The sequence below is a fragment of the Heteronotia binoei genome, chromosome 1 (assembly GCF_032191835.1).
Source record: "Heteronotia binoei isolate CCM8104 ecotype False Entrance Well chromosome 1, APGP_CSIRO_Hbin_v1, whole genome shotgun sequence".
NCBI lineage: Eukaryota > Metazoa > Chordata > Lepidosauria > Squamata > Gekkonidae > Heteronotia > Heteronotia binoei.
The window spans coordinates 18469338-18491780 of NC_083223.1; the positions used below are offsets into that span (position 1 = coordinate 18469338).

Genomic DNA, 22443 nt, shown 5'->3' on the forward strand with positions numbered 1-22443 from the left:
TTTCAACGTTCTCTCACAACTCTTATTAATATGCTAAGTCACTGCTCCCATCCCCAGTTTTAAAATGGAAAAGCACATTCGCTGTGCTGGAACCTCCATCTTTACTTGGTACCTCATAAGCCTTAACCCACTGGGCAGCCTTGTAAGATTGTTCATGCACTTCAAACCAGACACATGCTCACCTATAAAAAAGGTAGTCCCCTGTGAAAGCACCAGTCGTTTTTGACTCTGGGGTGACGTTGCTTTCACAATGTTTTCACGGCAGACTTTTTACGGGGTGGTTTGCCATTGCCTTCCCCAGTCATCTACACTTTCCCCCCAACAAGCTGGGTACTCATTTAACTGACCTCAGAAGGATGGAAGGCTGAGTCAACCTGGAGCCGGCTACCTGAACCAGCTTCTGCTGGGATTGAACTCAGGTCGTGAGCAGAGGACTCCGACTGCAGTACTGCAGCTTCAGCACTCTGCGCCATGGGGCTCTATATGCTCACCTATACCCTGAGATAAAACACTTTTCACTTGGAGAAAGCTATCCAAGTGCATGCCTCAAGGAAAAAGATGTTGAGCATCTTCTAACCTGCAAATACTTATGCTAGCAACTTCTAAGAACTGCTTCACAATTTCTGAGACCCCCAGACTCCTGCAGTATTCCCCACCACAGTAAATTCATAAGGGTGAAGGGAATAAAGAAATGCCTAATCATGAAGAGGATGCTACTTGCATAACCCTGCTGCCATATAATATGTGAAGCTGTTCTAAGTAAATGACATTTATGTTACTCTCTGAGCAAACTTAATCAAGAATCTTAATTCAGCCATGCCATACTAATTTTGAACTGCCCAATTATCCAGTTCCTTAGGAACTCAACTGGTCTTTGTACTGAATTGAAAAGGAACCAGAAGCTATTTGTAGCTTCGAAGTCCGCGCGAGGATGGTTTCTTGTGACCCGGTAGTGAGGCTTCCATGGCCCGGTACCGGGTCACGACCCTGCAAATGGGCAACACTGGGCTAGGAGATTGTCTCTACCAATACCAGAGACCTTCTTTTTTGCAGGAAAAATGTGTAGACTGAAACCTCCTTCTAAACCACTGCAATACCAAGCTGTGCATGCATGCCTCCCTAGCATATCTGGTGAACAACCTTGGCTTCAGGGCTTTCAGCTTCCTGGGGCATGAAGTTTCTTGCCTAAAAGGAAAAGGCGGTATCCTACCTACTGCTTCTCCTCAGCCTAGCAGAAGTTAGGCCTCTCAAAAAATAACAGCAGGAGGGGGAGAGAGAAAGGTGGCTCAGAAACAGAAAGGTTTGTCTTTCAGTCCATTCCCCACTCCCTTCAGCAATGGTGGTCTATGACACTCTACAAAGTCACAATCAGGGAAAGGACACTGGACTCGGAGGAAACTTTGAATGGATATAATTGCAGACACTACCAGAAAAAAAGGGAATTACAACTGCAAAATAAAAACCAGATATGCATACCAAATATTTTAACTGAGGCGTATAAGAACTGCAGCCAAAATGTAATTAACGAGGGTGATACCAACGAAAGGCGGCTCGTTATGAATATAAATGGCAGTAAAAGAACTAATAAAATAATCCCTATAGAACAGTAGCTTCTCAGAAGGTTGCTCCTTCCTTTAATAAGAAGGGGAGGGATTGATTTAAAATGACAAAAGATGACTACTAGAAATTTCCTGAGATTACAATGGTCATTGAAAATCAGTTGGGATGGAAAGTAAGTGGACCCAGCATCACATACCTACTTCTGACTGCCCTTCCAATAAAAACAACAGACTCCAAAAGCAGCAGAATCCTTTCAACCCAGACAAAAAAAATACTTAAAAGTATACTAATTTGTATACCACTGCAACACCAGACTATTCCTCTGTGAAAATGTACAACTCCGATTTTATAAGGATGAGGGTGCCAGATCTTATGGAATGCATTACACTGGTCCAAATTAAATTAGCAGGATCGAAGGGACATGAGAAGTCAAACACTGTTTGCTACAATTTGAATGTGTACTGTGAATTTAGGGGGAGGTGTTTGTGAGTTTCCTGCATCGTGCACAGTGTTGGACTAGACGACCCTAGAGGTCCCTTCCAACTCTATGATTCTATGTGTATTTTCTGTTTTTAGCAAGCTATATGTAATACAGTACATTTGAGTATTAAACCCTGTTTAACTGTTTTTTTAAAAAAATACATATGCTAAGAATTTCTTTTAGATGTGATGAAAAAAACTGATACTCCTGAAGTAATGTAATGATAAACACTATTTTGCTGAATCCATCCAAAATGGAATTTAAACACCCAGGGGCTTTTTTTTCTGGAAAAAGAGGTACCAGAAATCTCAACAGGGATATGAAAGAGAAACACACAAGTGCTCCTCATGAACTGTTTAATTTTTGAGAATTTTGTTTCCACAAAGATGTTCTGAAATTCCGTTCCACTGCATTCCCCCAGAAAAAAAGCCCTGCAAACGCCTACATAATTTTCACAATGTTAAAGAGACACGAGCATTCAACATTTGCTCTTCCAGCTAGTATACTGAAATCTGTCAAAAATCTGAACAATGAGAAGACATGCACACACCACTTCGCCCAGTTGACAAAGGTGATGGAATGGTTATTAAATTTTCATTTATAACATCCTCCAGCAAAAGCTCGATAGGTTACTCCTTTCGGTGCTCAAGAAAACAGAACATTAGAGGAGACTGGGTAGAAAGTTAACATACAGGTTAAAAAGGCATGAACATTTCTGAAATAGTAGCAAGTACAAAATGAATTCTTATATTTCTCAAGAGAGAACTCCTTAGACCAACTATTAAATTCTTCTTTTACCTAATCTCTATTGGAAAGCCATGTACTGACACATTCTGAAAGCAGCAAAATCTATTTGACAATGTATCATTATTTCAGTACACATGTACAATTTTTTCTCCCCTTCTCCTATTGCAAGTTGCAGTCACACCCATTTTGCAGATTTTTAGCTTTTTTCAGTCTAGGAAAAAACCTGATCCCTGCTCTCACAGAACAGATATGAGACCAATTCAACAGATGTTGGCATGGCTTTTGAGTACACCTGTTGGCTAACACACTTTCATGGAGCAAAGAAATACCCTTTAACCAATTCCCCACCAGGTTTGTTCTGGCGTTTGAGTTCTTTTTCCCCTGACGCCTCTGTTCGATTTGCACAAGCTGCCACGGAGCTGTGACTCGCCGCGCCTCTTTCCCACAGCAAGCAAGATCCTCTGAAAACTGGTTTCTGCTTGCTGCAGGAAAGAGGCACAGCAAGTCACAGCCCACGGCAGCTAGTGCAAAATCAGACGGAGGCGTCAGGGGAAAAGAACTCTAACGCCGGAACAAACCTAGTGGGGAATTGGTATTCCTCTAACCACTGCAGCAATGTTATCATAGCTATTGAAATTTATTTAATAAAATTAAAGATGAATGCACAGAAACATTCATGTGGCTCTTTACAAAAGGAAAGACCAGGCCAGGCCGAACAGGCCTTCTTGCTCCTCTGGGTCTTCCTGTCCTATGTCAATGCCCAAGTTACGACCATTTTATTTAAAAACTGAAAGAAGAAAATCACTCTGGAAATGTTACATTTCTATACATCAGGTATTTTAACACTCAAATAGTAAATTACCATAAAAACAATGCCATAGCATTGCTTTGAATTAAACAGAGACACCATAAAGAAGACAAAAATATGCACTGAATGTTACATGTACATTTGGATTTCACCTCATTCATAGTATCAAGGTTCTATTAAACAAAACTGCCATCAGTTAGAACTAGTTAAACCTCACAGGGATTTAGATACAACTACATGCAGCAATGAGGTGAAAGATCTCAACCCTTAGTCTGTGAAGGTGCATTCCGTACAAAGGGATTAAGCCAGATATAACTGAGGGAGCAGGATAAATGCATGAAAATCCACATGTGCATTTTTATCTCACCCTCTCTTCTACCTTACGGTGGGATCCATATAAATAGAATCAACAACTTTATAACTTACTTTAAAAATAAAAAGGACAAACAAGCAGTTATGGAACGTATCTCAGAGTCCTGTCCTCATGTAATAGCAACATTTAATAGCAATTTTAATAATATCACCTACAAGTGCTCTACAGATTCCTCATGAAAGTATATGCACTACAATGAGTCCTCCCTCCCAGTAAGACCTGTTCTTCTGTAATGCATATTAAGCAGAATCATAATTATTTTCACATTTCAGGACCAGCCTATGAAAATATTATAGAATTAAAACATTCAGGATACCATAACTTGAGCCATTTACAGGGAACAAGAAATGCTTTTGGTGTCTCATGAAAACCCATACATCAGCACCCCAACCCAACATCTCCACATAAGTTTTCTTTAAGGAGTTGGCTCTTTCAAGGTGAACCAAATGCACAGCCATTTGTTTGTAGTGTTTTTTTTGCTCTCCTTGTACTGTCAAAAGGAGAAAAAAAGGAGGCACAATAGAACTGTCTAAGACTCATGCAATAGGCCAGGAAATTGCATTGATGTCATGAACAGGGAAAAAAAATTACTGGGCTCTTCTGATTCTGGGTTTTTTTGTCCCACATATTTGGTGGAAGTGAGTTTGTCAACCTGTTACATGGTCTGATTTCCAAGATAGTAGCCCCAATTCAAACTGGTGCCTACAAATGTTTTCTTCTCTGTTTTAGAAGCCAACCTCTCACGAAATAAATGATAACAGAGCATTTGAAACAAAAGCTGCCAGAAATCCAAGGTCTGCCAGGGTACTGTTAGGTAACTACAGGCAAAGTTTAAAATCATATGGAAATTGTTTCCCTTTAGATCAAAACAGAGTACTTCCACAAATTTTATACCAAGTAATCTTGCCAGCACATGTAAACATGTCCTCCATTTCAGTAGTAGTCAGAACAAAACAAAGGTAGGGAGCAGTTCTGTGGCAAGACAGTGGGTTTTTTTACTCAAAGGTCAAGATGCAAAGACACATGATATGTTCTAGAGCAGGCATATGAAGACGTGGGGGGGGGGGGGGGATAAAAAAAATTCCAGGAAATGTATGCATTCCCCCCCTTAAGGATTTTTTTAAGGAAATTTAGGAGAATACTGGGGAAAGAAACCTCTGAAATATTTTTTTTATATCAGAAGGAATGAAATGCTTTTAAAGATAAGATTCTGTTTACTGAAAACATATAGCTATGTTTTATATTTTTAAATGCATGTTTATACTTTTAAATTCCATAAACATGTCATCTAGTACAATCTTAAATAATAACATTGGTCTTGTCAGCCACCAGCGAGCCTGCAGCAAACGTGGACTATTGCACCCTTCTTAAATCTTCGTTCGCGAAGCCAAGCCGAGAGGAAAATAATAACTGTGGTATAAATGATGCATTTCATAGTTTTAAAGCAGAAAAATAAGCTTGGGTTTGATAGAAAAGTATTACATATATTTCCATCCCACCCACCCCCCACCCCCGAATTACCAGCCTTCTGTGTTACACCTATGAGGATGCCAGTCACAGCTGCTGGCGAAACGTCAGGTTCTACAAGGCCAAGGCCATGGTCATACAGCCTGGAAAATCTACAACTTTATGGATTTTGCTTGTGGGCACTGAGAGGCTGATGCATTCATGCTGCCCACATTCAACATGCAATGCAAACTCAAAATACAACAAGAACTGTTGCTTCAGCTCCAGATGGGGAAGCTGAGACTACTTTTCAACAGTGTTTCAGCCAGCTTAGTAGTTTCTCATCCCAGCCTGAAACTCAAAATCAATGCTTTTAACCACTTTCAGTTATAAAGTTTTTGTTGACCAGCATGCTGGTGATGACAGTGTCTCAGGGCAGCTAATACAACAACTGGGGATTTGTAGTCCCTCTTCTGTGCCATTAAAATGCTCTCACAAATCCGAGCTTTTGTTCAATTTTTGTTTCATGGCTCTACTGTTATTTCCTGAAATGTTAGCTCTGAACTGAAAAGGGGAATGTTTCTAACCACCAGAGTGAATCAGGACCATGGTCTTGACATTGGACCACTGAGCTGACATCATGGCAAATTTATCGACATCGCTTTACTACTTCTGCTGCCCCATAAAGCATGAAGAAAAGAAAGAACAGTTAAAAGGGACACACTCAGGCAACCACTGCTGGTGATGAACTAGATTTGCAGATTTTTATCAGACTACAAATCATGTAGATCGATTTTATTAGACATCAGGAAAGCAACCAGACGACAAAGCTGTAGAAGAATGGGTTGCCTTCAACTACCCTCAGACTAAATTGACCTTGGAAGGAATGGACAAAGAAAGTAGCAGCACTGGGACAGCAAAGTGGAGTAATTTGTAAAATGTAAAGCTATGGGTACAATTCAGAGAAATCTAGCCAACACTAAACACTGAAACTAACAGGACCTTCATACAGTATATAGGAGCATTTAAATCCTGTTACTCTCAGTGATGTTTAAGCAACCTTTACCTGGCAGTGCTCCCCTTTCTATGATTTGTTAAAATAAATCCTCACATTACAAGGTACCAGATTCCTTCATTGCATAGAAAAGAAGCAGGAAACCTCTCATTTTAATTCAGGCTTGAAAAGCAAAATAAATAAATAAAAATAACAAACTAGAAAGGAATAAACTGCCGCAGCAGAAATACGCTGCAGAAACCACAATGTTTTAGTACCACATAATGTACACATCTTACTCATGTTTTCTTCATCGTCTATGTCCATTGTGAAATAGTTCAGCCTTCTTGACAGGTATAAAAGTTCTGAAAGAAAGAAAAAATATGGCAGTCTTAACTCTACAAACGTTAAAATGTCCCAAACATGCTTTCAAATGCAACAGATTTAACTCAAATTAAACACTTCTTTCAAGGAACAATATTTCCCCTGGTCACCCCCACAGTACTCCTGGGCAGGATCCTACGCTACACGGAGAACTGGGTCATACTCTGCAAGTTGGACTTCACAGTGAGGTGGGATTTGAGCCAAGGTTCCTTTGATGCAACACTAACTGCTGTATTACATCAGAGCTCCTTGGTTCCATGCTTGTTGTCAAACAAATGTGTTGCCAACATCACCCTATAGCCTCTGAATTCCTGGACCTGCTAGACTGAAAGGGAGCCTTTTCAAATAATTATTTATGTGATACATACCCCAACACACATACACCCCCCATATGTAACATAATGACCTTTATCTGAGAATGCTCCGTTTTAACACCATATAAGACACACACACACAAATCAAGTTTTATTATTGGCATAACTTGAAATTAATGCTTTCCATCCAAAGTGTGATAGACAAAGCTACATACATCATTTATTGAAAAAATTGCACACATTTCTGTTTTACCATACACTTTTCCAGCATTGCCTTTTCTCCCAACAGGGACTTAAACCAGCTCAAGGGCTCAAATTTCTCCTAGGGGGCTATGGAATAGAACCAGCATAGTAACACTAAAATCAGGGTGCAGGCATCTATAACACAGGAGTAGCATATCTTTTTTATTCAAGCATCAAACGCACTGGACCTGTGAAAATAGTTAGTGTGCCAGCAAACAAATGTTGGGAGTTGGGGAGGAAAGGCCAGGGCTGTGTCTGGCTGGAAGCCGAGTAAGCCAAGCCCCAACAGGAGAGCCAGTTTGGTGTAGTGGTTAAGTGTGTGGACTCTTATCTGGGAGAACCGGGTTTGATTCCCCACTCCTCCACTTGCACCTGCTGGAATGGCCTTGGGTTAGCCATAGCTCTGGCAGAGGCCCACCCACCTCACAGGGTGTCTGTTGTGGGGGGAGAAGATACAGGAGATTGTAAGCCGCTCTGAGTCTCTGATTCAGAGAGAAGGGCGGGGTATAAATCTGCAATTCTTCTTCTTCTTCTTCAACAGTGCCGCTTGCACCTCAGGGGTGTTGTTTGGACTTGGCTTACAGATGCATGCATCAAGGAGGTAAAAAAAAAAGTTGCAATGCAAGCCATGCCCATCACCTTCTCCCATGGCACCATCCCTAGCAGTGCTGCCAGCACCTCAGTTGCGTGGGCACTGAATGTGCCCTGCATACAAAGCAAAACTATATGGCATATTGGGGGCTTCCTACACCTGCTTCAGACATTTGGCTAAAAATATTTACATTAATAGACCTTAGCATTCTTCTGTCTCTCAGGACTACATTCTTTTTCTATTCTGCCTCTGGAGTTCCGTGTAACTTGACAGCTTGTGACTATGCACTGTCAGAAGTTGGTGCAACAGAACATATTGTCTTTCCTGACTTATAGTCTGTTTTGATTAGGCTGGGATAACTGCTGTTGATGTACAATGCACTTAGATTTGTATGTGTGGGCTACATAGTTGCTTATTGATTAAGAGAGCAACTGCTGTTTACATATGAAGTCATCCTATCTCACATTCCAATGTAATTGTTTCATGCTTCTTATTCATAGCTAAGTAAGAGTCACAGCTTGCTTAGGCAACCCTAAATGGATATTAAAAATACTGTCCTAGAGCAGGAGTGGCCAGCGGTAGCTTTTTTTGCCTGCAACTCCCATCAGCCCCAGCCAGCACGGCCAATGGCTGGGGCTGATGGGAGTTGTAGACAAAAAACATCTGGAGAGCTACCGTTGGCCACCGCTGTCCTAGAGTATAAATGACAGCATATTGATTTGGCTTGCTAATAATATGCAAGGCATATAAACCAGTCAAAGACAAACAGTACATTCTAGAAGATTAATGACAATTTATAAATAGAATGATTTGCAAAACTTATTTTCATCCGCCAACAACTATTTCACCTATCTTTGGAGCAGAAGGAATTTTCATGTATTTGTATATAGTTCTCCCGTGGACAGTCTATATGACATAGTTTAAAAATAAACACTGTGCTATTGGATACATCTTTGAGCATCATTAGCAAGTATAATAACCCGCATATATTTTGCCACTTCGAATACCTTGCTTTTTTAATGGCTGAAAATACAGACGCTTGTTCTACATAGCCACCCTGCTACTAAGCAGTCTAATTATAAAGCAAGGACAAGAATTTTGCAAATTCTCAGATCTTGGCACAGAAGAAATGCTGTGCAGTATCCCGGTGCAGAACATAAAAAAAAAAAAATGTAACACTCACATGAAAACAAGCTTTACAACTCGAAGACAAAACTACATGAAAGCCTGAAAACTGAGTATTTCAACTTAAATTAATTTTAACACATAGTGCCAAGATCTTTCTTCATGAAGTAGTACTGGAAAACATAAGAATTTTTTATTTCATTAGGGCAATCTACAGATTTTGTAGTCATTTGCCCTTTAGCCAGTCACTCAACAGCCAACTAAATGAGATTTAATATTACAAAAATTTCAGCAGCTTTTTTTTCAACAGATAACTGTTATTGATTGCTCAAAGGATCATGTTTTGTTGCTGCCCTTCGTAGAATTTTTCCCATCTGAAAACAATAATCCTACCATCCATTTATATTGAAATGATTAATATTAATTTCTACTCTTAAGCTCTACCTCCAGTTCAACAATACAATTTATATTTTATACAGTAAATCTTTTTTTATTTGCTTTCCTAACCACCCTAGAAATCTCTTGGGAATTCAAAGCTTTTTTTACCTTACTGTTATTTAGTGTTTTAATTATTATTATTATTATTTATTTCTTCTTTACGATGTGATTATATTTTAATCTCTGTTTGGGTGGATTCTTGATTTAAAAAAAAAAATTACTGTTCATAAATACAGGACCCCCAGTGATTTTAGTTGGTTAATCTACCATTTATCTTAACACTTTTGACACTGGTCTAGTACTTGACAACTCAGAACTCCCTTTTCTATTTAGAGAGTATCACAAGTACATCCAGGTGAACAAAGGAACATAGTTGCATTCCCATGCCAAGAACAATTTCTGTTCTATAATGACTCTTCTTTATACAATTGCTGAAAATATCTGAATTGCTTATATAAAGCAGAATCCCCCATGACTCCAAACAGTTGTGGCAAAGAAAAAAGAGAGAGCATCTCTCTTGCCTACTAGTATGCTTTAAAAAAACTTAAGGCGTTCACAACTGGCTAACTTCAATGCTGTATCATATGTAAAATAACGATAGTTAGACTATCACTTTATTAACAATTATGTAGTGGACTCTCCCACATCTCCCTTCATAGAGTGGGGTTCAGGATGTCCTCCTTTACCTCAAGTACAAAGAACCTGGATGATAAGTCCAATGTTTTGTCACACCTGAGGAAAGGATGTCCCGCTATGACAGGGATGTTACCAAGCTACCGTATATAAGCAACCTTGGAGACAACGTTAGCTGCCAATCACCTGGGGGAAATGTATGATTACACCAGATGACATAGAATCCTCAACCAAAATGCTACATCAGCTATGACAACAGCCCATATGGGGAAGTTGAGGCCCAACTCTCGCCTTACAAATGTCGAGCTCCAATGCAGGATAAAACTGCTGTGGTAGCAGCAAGGTTCCAAAATCAAACCTGCTTAGCTTCAGCAAGGCTCTCATTTACAAAGGGGAAAGGATGAAAACAGAGGACAAGACAGAAGGAAAACTATGGACTGTGAGGGTAGTGAGGACAGGCATCGTGTCAGCAATACTAGGTATTTATTTGAGAGAGAATGAACAAGGCAGATGGGGCAAGCCAAGCTACAAGAGTGGAAGAGGAGGAAATGTGGCTCACTGGTAGAACTAACAGGGAACTTGATTCCTGCTGGTACCTCTAGAAAGTGCCAACATGAAGGCTTCTATGCTACGGTGACTGTTCCCAGCTCAGTGGGCTGGATTTATCACACTCCAACGCTTATGGAGTAGATACATGAGCACTTTTTTTCCTTCTGCCTGCTAGTTTTGTTTTGTTTTTTAATTTCATCAGCTGCTTACACACTACTGCCTTCCAAACAGCTCCATCTTTCAACTTCTCTCTCGATTTACACAACCTATCAATCAGTTCCTGGCTTACGCAGTCCACTTTCAGAATGCAGTTGTGTGCTTTATCTCTTCCCAGTCCCTTTGCAAGGGATTTCCTCTCATCAGCAACCTTCTCCTTTCCACCAGCCCTCCCACCCTTTCCTGTCACTCTCACCTCCCCACCAGTAATCTCCCTAGCAACCAGAATCTCTCAGCAGTCTGTTTCATCCTTACTTGGCCATTCCCTATACCAGGCTCACTGCAACATTCTATAAGGGAGATGAGGGTCAAATATGGGACAAATCTGTTCCCAAAGAAAATACTGGTAACGTGCCAAACATACCAGGCAGCTGGCAATCCTGACAGAAATGGCTGCAGAAGAACAGAAATTGGGTAGGGTTAGAGCCATATGTCCTGCTTGGCACAGCCAAAGATTCAAAGCACTCATAGTTTCCAAACTGTGCCTGATGCAAGTGCAAATCCTATAGCGTGCCCCTCCCCACACACAAAGCAGTGCCTCATCTATGTAGCAGTAAATCTTGGCTTCACTTAATACTTCAGTTGATTTCAAACAGCTAAAAACACATGCATATTAATATTCTAGTAACTTGACAGGACTCTGAGCTTTCCAAGTTTAAAGTCCATCCATCAAACAGAAGAATTAAATTCAAAATATACCACACACTGCAATCATTCTTAAAAGTAATGAGGTACATATGACATCATTTTCAAAAGAAAACTGATGGACAAATTAAAAACTGACAAATCCTAGGGCCCAGAAGAATACATCCAAGAATTCTGGAAGTACTCGAATGGGAACTTGTGGATCTCCTGACATAAATATGCAATCTATCACTAAAATCTGCCTCCATTCCTGAGGACTGGAAAGTAGCTAATATAACCCCCATTTTTAAAGATGCTTCCAGAGGAGATCCAAGAAATAACAGGCTGGTCAGTTGAATGCTGATCCTGGGTAGGTCAGTGGAATTCATTACTGAAGGCAGAATTAGTAGGCACACTGATGAACAAGAGCTATTGAGAAAGAACCAGCATAGATTCTGTAGGGGAAGATCTTGGCTCACTAGCCTCAGTGGTACAGCATCTGCTTGGGAAGCAGAAGGTCCCAGGTTCAATTCCCGGCATCTCCAACTAAAAAGGGTCCAGGCAAATAGATGTGAAAACCCTCAGCTTGAAACCCTGGAGAGCCGCTGCCAGTCTGAGCAGACAATACTGACATTGATGGACCGGGGGACTGATTCAGTATAAGGCAGCTTCATATGTCCATATGTTCATAGCCTGTTACAGCTCTTTGAGGGGATGAACAAACATGTGGACAAGGATGAACCAATAGATATTATTTACCTAGACTTCCAGAAAGCTTCTGATAAAGTTCCTCATCAAAGGCTATTAAGTAGGGTTGGACATGAACCAACTTACAAACTACAGTTCAGCATGAATCACGCCAGTTTGCGAAGCACAAACCAGGGGTTTGGGAGACCAGTTTGTCCCTGAACCACCCACAAACTTCCTCATGGAAGTTCAGGATCATGGGCAGGTTCAGAAGTGAACTCTGAAGGTATTTAAATGCCATCAGAGCCCACCACCTCCACCTGAGTGAATTCTGAAGGCATTTAAACATCATCAGGGTCAGACTGCCCAAATGGAAGTGAGCCTTGAAGATATTTAAATCCCTTTGGAGCTCACCCCTGGGTCTGGCCAGAACCAATGGAGCTCACTCTTGTATCTCATTCCAGTCAGGTGGCCTGACTCGACTGAGCTCTCAGAGTGACCTTTGAAGGCTTTTATAGGCCCTATATGCCCTTATATAGGCATGCCCCACCCAAAAGTGGACACCAAAGGCCTATAAAAGCCTTCAGAACTGGCTTTGAGAGCTCAGTCAAGGCAGGCCATCCAACTCAACTGAACTCCAAGAGAAAACTCCAAAGGCCTTTGGAGCTAACTCTCAGAGCTCAGCTGGGCCAGGCCAACCTGCAGGTGGGCTCTGAAGGCATTCAAATGCCTTCAGGGCTCACATCCGGTTGGGCAGCTCAATCTGGAAGTGGGCTTCAAAGGCATTCAAATGCCTTCAGGATTTACTTCTGGTCGGGCAGCCTAACCTGGAAGTGGGCACAATGCATTTAAATGCCTTCAGAGCTCACTCTGGTGAGTGTGGTGGGCTCCAACAGCATTTAAAGTTTGTGGAAGTTTGCTCTTCAGGGTTCATTCATGAACCACTCCCCACCCAAGCATGAACCTCTACAACCTCCATTTTTCTAATTTGTGCCTACCCCTATTCCTAAGTAAACAGTAGTCATGAGATAACAGAACAAGTCCTCCTGTGGATTCAAAACTGATTAATTATCAGGAAACAGACAATAAGTAGGTAAAGTGGTAAGCAGCAGAGTACCACAGGGCTCAGAACTAGGTCTGGTGCTTTTTAACTTGTTCATTAATGATTTGAGGTTGGGAGTAAGCAATGAAGTGCCTAAGTTTGTAGATAACACTAACTTGTTCAGTACAGTGAAAATCAGGATGCATTGTGAGGTAACTTCAAAGGGATCTGTCGAGGCTGGGCAAGTAGGCATCAATTTTTAATCCAACTTGTGTCAGCAATTAACAAATCCAATAAATAACAACAACAACATAGCAAATGAGGTTCAATTTGGGGAAGTGTAAATTGATACACATTGGAGCCAAAAATTCTAACTATAAATGCACATTCATTGAGTCCGAACTGGTGGAGGCCGACCAGGAAAAAGATCCTGCAGTCATGGTTGATAACTCACTGAAAACACTCAGTGTACAACAGCAATAAAAAAGGCAAATACTATGATGGGGATTATTAGGGAGGGAATTGAAAACAAATCAGCCGGTATCATAATGTCCTTGTATAAATCGATGGTGTGGCCTCATTTGGAATACTGTGTACAGTTCTGGTCACCGCACCTCAAAAAAGATATAGCACTGGGAAAAGTGCAGAAAAGGGCAACTAAAATGATTAAAGGGATAGAGCACTTTCCCTATGAAGAAAGGTTAAAGAGGTTCGGGTTCTTTAGCTTGGAGAAATGATGATTGAAGGGTGACACGATAGAGCTTTACAAAACTATACATGGGATTGAGAAGGTAGAGAAAGAAGTACTTTTCTCCCTTTCTCACAATACAAAAACTCGTGTGCACTCAATGAAATTAATTACTAGTAGGTTTAGAACAGAAGAAAGGAAGTATTTCTTCACCCAAAGAGTAATTAGCACATGGAATTCTCTGCCACAGGAAGTGGGGGCAGCTACAAGCACAGACAGTTTCAATAGGGGATTAAATAAACATATGGAGTGGAGGTCCATCAGTGGCTAATAGCCACAAGGTATATATGGAACAGTATGTCTGGGGCAGTGATGCTCTGTATTCTTGGTGCTTGGGGGGGAGGGGAACAGTGGGAAGGCTTCTGAAGTTCTGACCCAACAGGTGGTCCTCCAAAAGGCATCTGGTTTTTAGCCGCTGTGTGAACACAGGATGTTGGACTGGATGGGCCACTGGCCTGATCCAACATGGCTTTTCTTATGTTTTTGTGTACATGGTGTATTTTTTAGACTTCATTTACACCCTACCTTTTCCCTAATGGGAACCTAAAATGGGCTTACATTGCTCTCCTCCATTTTACCTTCAAAACTGCCCTGTGAGGTAGGTCAGGCTCAGAGGGTGTGACTGGCTTGAAGTAAACCAGCATGTTTCCACGGCAGAGCAGGGATCTGAACCTGGGTCTCTCAAACCCCAGTCCTATGTTGATATAACTACAACACCACACTGGGCACATCATTCTCTGAGGTGGCTTCCCTTGCTAACAGGAGGGGGGGGGAGAATTATAGCAGGTCCTGACAATTTTTCTTTCACTGTGGAAGTTAGCCCAAAAAATTAGACACCAGATTCATTTTTCATGCTGCAAAAGTTTGTATTTTAATTACCATATTTCCTAATTATTTGCCACTACAGAACAGTACTACTAAACATTCACAGTGGCTCAGAATTCTGTTCAAGATATGATGGAAGTATTGACGTACAGCAGTAACCCTGGCTATCATCATAATAAAACCACTGATAAAAATGCCATGTTCTACATTGAAATCCTTAGGTGCCAGGGCTATCTGGTGTCTGGGATTTGTCAAGCCCTGGTGCACAGTATTCTGTTGCTCAGTCATTCTGATGCAGGAAAGACTTCAGCATAGAAACCACAAGAAAGAAGACTAATGTGCGCATCAAAAAATACCTTACTGCAACTAGCAGACAGCCGCTCTGCAACAGCACAAGGAATGGATTAATTTCAGTATTTCAGACTTGAACTAAAACTTCACACTCCCCAAGTCAGCAATGCAGGTTATTACTGGGCCAAATTAGCCTCGATTGCACAGAAAGTAGGTGAATGGGGAAGATTATGATCAACAGCAAAAGGGATGCTTTGGTGATAGCAGAGAAGCTTCTCCTTAGAGACAGCTTACATTCCCACAGTCTGCCTTCCAGTCCTTTCTTCCTCAACAAAACTATGATCCTGGAATAGGCTTGGTTTGGGGAAAAGCTGGCAGAAGAATTGCAAGAAGGGAAGCTCTGTGCACTGAGAGAGTTGCGCATATTATCCATACCTCATTTCGTTGTTAAAATTGGAAACCAACCCACCATCACCTTCTGTGTGACTGGGGAAGATTCCTGCATAAACACAAGCATATGCTGGCATTTCATCAAGTTTTGCCCACAATTTGGCTCCGAAAGATATTGCTAAAAACAGAAATGTTGCTTAGCTAGGCAAGAATCCAAGGTGTGGAATAAAATACGGCAAACTGCAGATAGGGGCATAAGCACGATAGATAAGCAGTGGAAACTACTGAGATTCTTTGAGAATAAAACTTGAAAATTAAAAAAGGGTGAAAGCTGGCTGCTGCTGCAAAACAAAGTACTTGAGAATGTAGTTCGATCCCAGCGGAAGCTGGGTTCAGGCAGCCAGTTCAAGGTTGACTCAGTCTTCCATTGTTCTGAGGTTGGTCAAATGAGTACCCAGCTTGCTGGGGGGAAATTGTAGATGACTGGGGAAGGCAATGGCAAACCACCCCATAAAAAGTCTGCCGTGAAAACGTCATGATGTGTCATCACCCCAGAGTCAGAAACGACTGTTGCTTGCACAGGAGACTACCTTTACCTTTTTAATAGTTCCTTGTTTAAATACCTATAGAGTTTATGCAACACAGAAAAAGATATAATACTTGCAGAATCTAAGCAGCAAACACCCCATCCTGAAAGAATTAATTTGCCAATGTTAATTTTTTAAAAATAAAAATATTAATTTGAGTTAATGACATGTCATTAACATGAGGGGTACTGGTTAGGGAGCACAGGTCCATAAATCTACCAGTGGATCCTACTGGACAAGCAAGGAACGGTTCTTCTAATGCAAGGAATCTGCACTCAAGATCTCAAACTAGGATACAAGGGAAACAGGGTCAACCTTAGTTACCATGGTGCAAGATCTAGGCCCAACCTCAGAAAGAATCAATTTATCTCTGTGCAATCAGTATTCAGAGCTGTGTTTGTTTCCTCCCCCTACAAAGTCCACGGCTTAGTTCTGAGATGTGAAGTAGTACGTGCATATAGGCTATACTACTTCAGAATGTAGTAGAGTGAACAAGTGACTTAGAGCACAATCCAGAGCGGTGGGGGGCAGAAAGTCTTTTGGGAGCAGATGAGCCGCTACGTGGGCGCAGGAAGGGTTTGCGCCGATGTAGGACCGGTGCCACCACAGCGGAGGGGAGTTCCGTGGGCAGGCGGCCGCCCGAGTGCCGCTCTGCCCAAGGGCAGCGGTGCCTGAGGGCTGCGCCCGAGCATGGGCAGAAGTGAGGCAGAGTGCAGCATTCAGGAGGAGGAGGGGGTGGAGTTGGGGGTACAGCCAGGCTTAGGCGACTTCCTGAGCAGTTTGGCGCATGACATGCCCCCCCCCCCCCCGAGAGGCACAACTTTACGTCTGCAAAAACAGCGGTGTGCCCCATAGGCACTCGTTGAAACAAAAAACAAAGGTCGCCTCCGTCGCTGTGGAAGTTCGCAAACCCCTTAGGGAGCAGCATGATTGCCTCACCAATCCCCTTCTGCCTTGGGCTGACGAGCCCTCTCCCAAGCACCCAATCGCGGTCTCCCCCCTCCTAGAAATATTTCCGCTCTGGCCTCACACAACTCAGTTGTTAGGGAGAGAAGCGAATGGTGGGGTGCTCTGCCAGCGAGCCCCCGGCCATACGGACTTAGAGTGAGGGACAGGCAGGCACGCTGGTGATGGGTTTTTCCATCTTGCGGTTGCTTTGACAGTATCTTTGACTTGTGAGGGGGAGAGCAAGGTCTCTCCCCTGGGGCTAACTGCTCTTGTTCCAGGCCTCCACAGGTTCTGGGCTCGCGGAGGCTCTGCATGCAAGCGAGGACTGTTGCCCATGGTTGGGTAAGTTTCACTGTGCACCCCCGCTATCCTCCCCTCGCTCTTGGCTGCTTGGTGCGCGAACATCCCTGGCATGGGAACCAGGCAGGTGGCTCTGGCAGGGGGCATTTGCTGAGCCCGCTCCCCTGTGCTGCTGCCTGCCCTCTTCCCTTGGTCCGCCCTCTGACGCATTCCCAACCCCCGGAAGGGCACGGGGGGGGGGGTGGCAGCTGCCCCAATGTGGTGAGGTGGGTCAGAGACTGTCCCTTTAAGAAAGCGCCTGGCTGAAACGCAGCCTGCTCTTTCAGCTGCTGCCCCTGCAGTTGCGCTTGATCTCTGTCTCTGTTTTGCAGGTGGGACTCCAACACAGAGGCTTCCACGTGTGCTGCTCCACCATCCCCCCACTCCCTCAGCTGCTTCTGCCTGCCACTTGGAATGGAGCCCCGCCCACGGCGAGACTGCCCAGCACGCAGAAAAGAAACTGTTGCACTCTGTTCTGGAAAAATAAAGTCTGAGCTGTGTCCTCTGTTGTCTCTCCTGCTTGGCATATGCTGCACGTTCCCGGGACAACCCCCCCCCCCCCCCGCCATCAGTGGCCTCTCCGAGGGAATGCCTGGGAGGGTGGGCAGACTTGGTTCTTGGGGGGGGGGATGGGCTATGAGCCACCACGCTGCCCCCCGCGTGGCTGGACGAGGGGGGGTGCCATCCCTCAGCTTGCCTGGGCTGACAGCCTACCTGACTGCCAGGGCTGCTGTGAGCTGGGAACTTGGGAGGGGTGGTTGCTGAAGTGGATGCATGCCCCGTGGCTTGCACTCTGAGTTCTGTGGCCCCCAGGAGAGGTGTTCCTTGCACATAGCAGGGGGCAGCAGCAGGGCAACATCGGGGGGTGGGGGGCTCCGGGTGATGGTGGTGTCTTTTGGACTTGGTCTGACCACTCTCAGACACACATTCCAGTCGCTGTCTAGGACAGAGAACTCCTGCACTTGGCACTTCCTGCTTGTCCGCGCATGTCCCTGCCTGCCTGCCATTGACAGAGTCTCTGACAGCAGTAGGGAGTGGGGGGACTGATGGCCTCTCAGGTGTGGGCCTTCCATCCCCTCGCCCGGTCATGTGCAACGGGCTGGCCAATCCCATGGTCCCACGCAAGCCTACACCTCTCCCACCCTCGCCTCAGCAGCAGGCCAATGGCGTGAGCCTGGGCGGAATCACCATGGCAACGGGTTCTCTCTCGCTCGTCGGGCCACTCTTCCCTCTGCAAGGGTGGCGTAATGTCTCCCCTTTGGAAGCCAACGAGTGGCGCAAAAAATCCGCCCATGCCCTACGGAAGCAGAAATGTCTCTGCACATAGACATCTAGCATTGCAGTGGAAAGGCTAGGCTGAAACCCAAAACAGAAGTCCAGTGCCACCTTAAAGACCATCTGCTGAACAAGACTTAACATGGCTACCATTTCTGAAACCTTCTCCTTGCCATGCTGAACATTTAGTCATGTGAACTCCAAGCTACAATTTGAGACTCTTTCAAATTCTAGAACTTGTTGGTGTGACTGCTGAACAGGGAACCAGGATGACATCCAGACAACCAGGGCATTATTTTCTTGTAGTAGGAATGTCTTTGCATATTAGGCCACACACTCCTGATGTAGCCAATCCTCCAAGAGCTTACAGTGCTCTTAGTACAGGGCTTACTGTAACCTCCAAGAGGACTGGCTACATTACTGGGGTGTGTGGCCTAATATGCAAAGGAGTTCCTGCTACAAAAAAAGTCCTGCAGACAACTCATCAAACCCTAACCCCCCACTAATTATTGACTTGAATCCAATACATTAGCAGTCTCCCCCTGCCCCAAACCTAACAAAAAAAGATCCTACCTTCGCCAAACCCAACCCAAAAGACCTGTTCACAGCACTGCCTCTCAAAGGATTCCCAGTGTAAGAGCTTACCATAGCACCCAATTTTCCTCCCCGTTCTACTCCTTAAGGCTCCAGCCAAGATGTGAAGGCACGGGGGAAAAAACCAGAGGAGAATCCCTTCTAAGAGTTTTTACCAATTTATCTGATGAAACCAAGTTCAGTGGCACCTTTAAGACCAACCAAGTTTTAAGGTACGAGCTTCTGTGTGCACGCACACTTCCTCAGATACAATTGCTTCAGACGAGCATGGCTATCCACCTGGATTTATCTGATGAAAAACTGAGAATTTTGAGGGGCCACTGAGAAAAGTACTGTGAAATATTTTTACTTTGAAATAAGTGAAATGGGTTTTTAAAAGGGGTTTTACTTACCCAGAATATATAAATTCAATTTTCACATTTGGAAATTTGAATATGCAATGGGAAAAAACTTCCTTTGATTTTTTTTTCCCTTTGGAAATGAGTGGAATGCTTTTACAGCAAGTTTTTACTCACTCAAAAAGTACAGCAAGAAAATGTCAAAGGATTTTTTTTTCAGTTTTCCCACTGATAAAACAGAAATGTGTGGGACTGCTGGAAAAAAACTCATATGAAATAGATTATTTCTCTTCTGGAATGAGTGTAAGGTGTTTAAGATGGTAAAGGATGCAGCGATTTGCAACTCTCTTGCTTTAGGAATGGATAGATTTTCAATCTTGAGTGTAGAAAACTTTTAAATGCCACACATATGCCAGATAATAGAATTTTATATTCTAAGTTAAAAGTTATGCATTTTGTTGAAGAATCAAGATAGATTTAGGTTTCAGAGAAAAGTGAGGGGCTGTGACTCAGTAGTAGAATGACTGCTTTGCATACAGAAGGTCCTAGGTTTGATAACCTGGCATCTCTAGTTCAAAAGCCCAGACAGCAGATTAGTAAGAGACCTTTGCCTGAGACCCTGAAGAGCCCATGCCAGTCTGAGTAGACAATACTGACCTTGATAGCTGGCTTCAGCATAAGGCAGTTTCATGTGAGTGCTGCACATATTTCTATTTTCCCAAAAATATCCATTTTTTCCTGAAAAAAATGGGGAGGGGGACAGTTTTCTGTGGCTTCAAGATTTTTGACAATTTTACATAACTGGGTGTACCATAACACAAACTGAGGCATCTTAAGCATCTGTCAACAGATACACACAGCCTTCATGAAAAGTCACAGAAATGTACAGTAAAAGGATTCTTTTAGTTATTAACTAAGTTAGACCAAAATGGTAAGAAGTGAAGGAAATTAGTGTACGCTAAAGCAAAAAGAAACAACAGAAGAAACAAGATCGACTCACAAAAGCTCTTGGCCTAGCAAAACAAGGTGAATAGTGTAAATAAACACCCTCAGGGACACTTATCTGTCTAGAGAGGTAACAATTCCTAATTCCTATTGAAGCTCAAGTTTTTTTGCATCAGTTACACTGGAATACAACCTCAGCAGCTTCACACTGCTATCTCTATAAAAGATCCGAGTCACACTCTGAAACATGCTGAATATACATGTGGCATTTCTCCTCTTCTAAGATTGCCTTTATTCTGGAACTTTTCTCATTGACTTCTTAGTTTTTAATGTATTTTAATGCTGTTTTTATACTGCTGCCTACACCAAGTCCCAAGATGCCTGGGATAAAGTTATATAAGGATTTTAAATTGGTATCCTTACCACCCAAACATTTTTCCCTGTATCATCAAAGAGCAATGAATCAGTAAGCCCTAAAACCTGTAGTTACAAAAACAAGTCCACCTGTTCTGGAAACATGAAAAGTGTTGCAGAAACACTTTCTGTAAAAAGTTATATTATCAACGCTCAAAACATAGTGTGGCATAGTCTACAAAAGCACTAAGTCATGATGGACAAAAAGTGCTGACCTATTATGCCTATCTCAGATATTTATTGATGTTACAAAACACCACCTGTCTAATAATATGTCTAATACTTACAGGTGGTCCTCCTGTGCAGACTGAAAAAATTGGGAAACCATGCAGGGTTACAGTATTTTTTAATGCAAACTTTAGATTTAAGAAGTTACAAAAAAGTAGGGAGATTAAAACCTCAAAAAAGTAGCCTGCAACATCTGTGCATCCTCCAAAAAGTACATGAGAATTTTAAAAAGGTAGAGATTGGCCAGTGGAAGGGGGGAAGGGCTAATTGGGCACTCTCTTCTGTGAGTCAGTGAGAGGACACCGAACAAAATAAAACGAAGTCTTCATCCACTGGCAAAAGATACCGATAGAGGAGACAGAAAAACCTCCCTGGGAACAAAGCTCCAAAGTTCTGGCACCATGACCAAAAGCACCTTTTCTCAGGTTACCATCCATTCAGCCTCAGATGGCAAGGGCACCTGAAGCAGGGACTCTGAAGATGACCACAGTAATCTGGAAGGTTAATATGGGAGAAAGCAGTGCTTAAGGAATGCTAGTCCCAACTGTATAGAGCCAGTCTGGTGTAACAGTTAATTGTGTGGACTGTAATCTGTGGGAATCAGGTTTGATTTCCCCACTCCTCCACACGTACTTGTTGGTGTGACCTTGGGTTGACCACAAGTTCCCAGCAGAGCTGTTCTCTCAAGAGCAGTTCTCTCAAAGCTCTCTCAGCCTCACCTACCTCACAGGGTGTCTGTTATGATGACAGGAAGGGAAAGGAGACTGTAAGCCACTCTGTGACTACGAGTGAAGGGCAGGATATAAATCCAATTTCTTCTTCTTCTTTAAATGTCAGTACCAACCTCCATGAATTGTCCCTGGAAACACCATGAATTGGCTCTGGAAACAAACTGAACGCCAGTGTAGATGGAACAAGGTGGGATTGATATGGTTCCTAAAAGTAGATAAATTCTAAAATATATTTAAAGTAAGCTAATTTAATGTGTGTATAGTACCAGCTTAAATCATGGAGAATAACACGAAATAATAGCATGTGATATTTAAGAGACTATGTATTTATAACAATAATAATACACTTTTAAAAACTTAGCATTAGAAGACATGGCCTGAGGGGGTCAGACAACCTCTCAGGAGAAGGAATCCCACAGACTGAGTTCAAGGGCAGCAAAGAGTTCAAGTGGACAACAAAGATCAGGACCACATGAGTCTCTTCAACATGTCACCAGTGCTTCTTCTGAGCACCATACCCCAGTGGAGCACCTG

The 22443-nt window shown here is 42.8% G+C and overlaps 1 protein-coding gene across 1 annotated transcript in view; it reads right to left on the minus strand.

Moving 5' to 3' along the window:
- Positions 1-22443, minus strand: part of ADARB1 (adenosine deaminase RNA specific B1) — an 80605-nt gene that overhangs the window by 47058 nt on the left and 11104 nt on the right. The window contains exon 2 of the mRNA XM_060231479.1: positions 6709-6774. Coding sequence (XP_060087462.1) covers positions 6709-6736 — 28 coding nt within the window. The 5' untranslated portion in view covers positions 6737-6774. The remainder of the gene's footprint in view (positions 1-6708; positions 6775-22443) is intronic.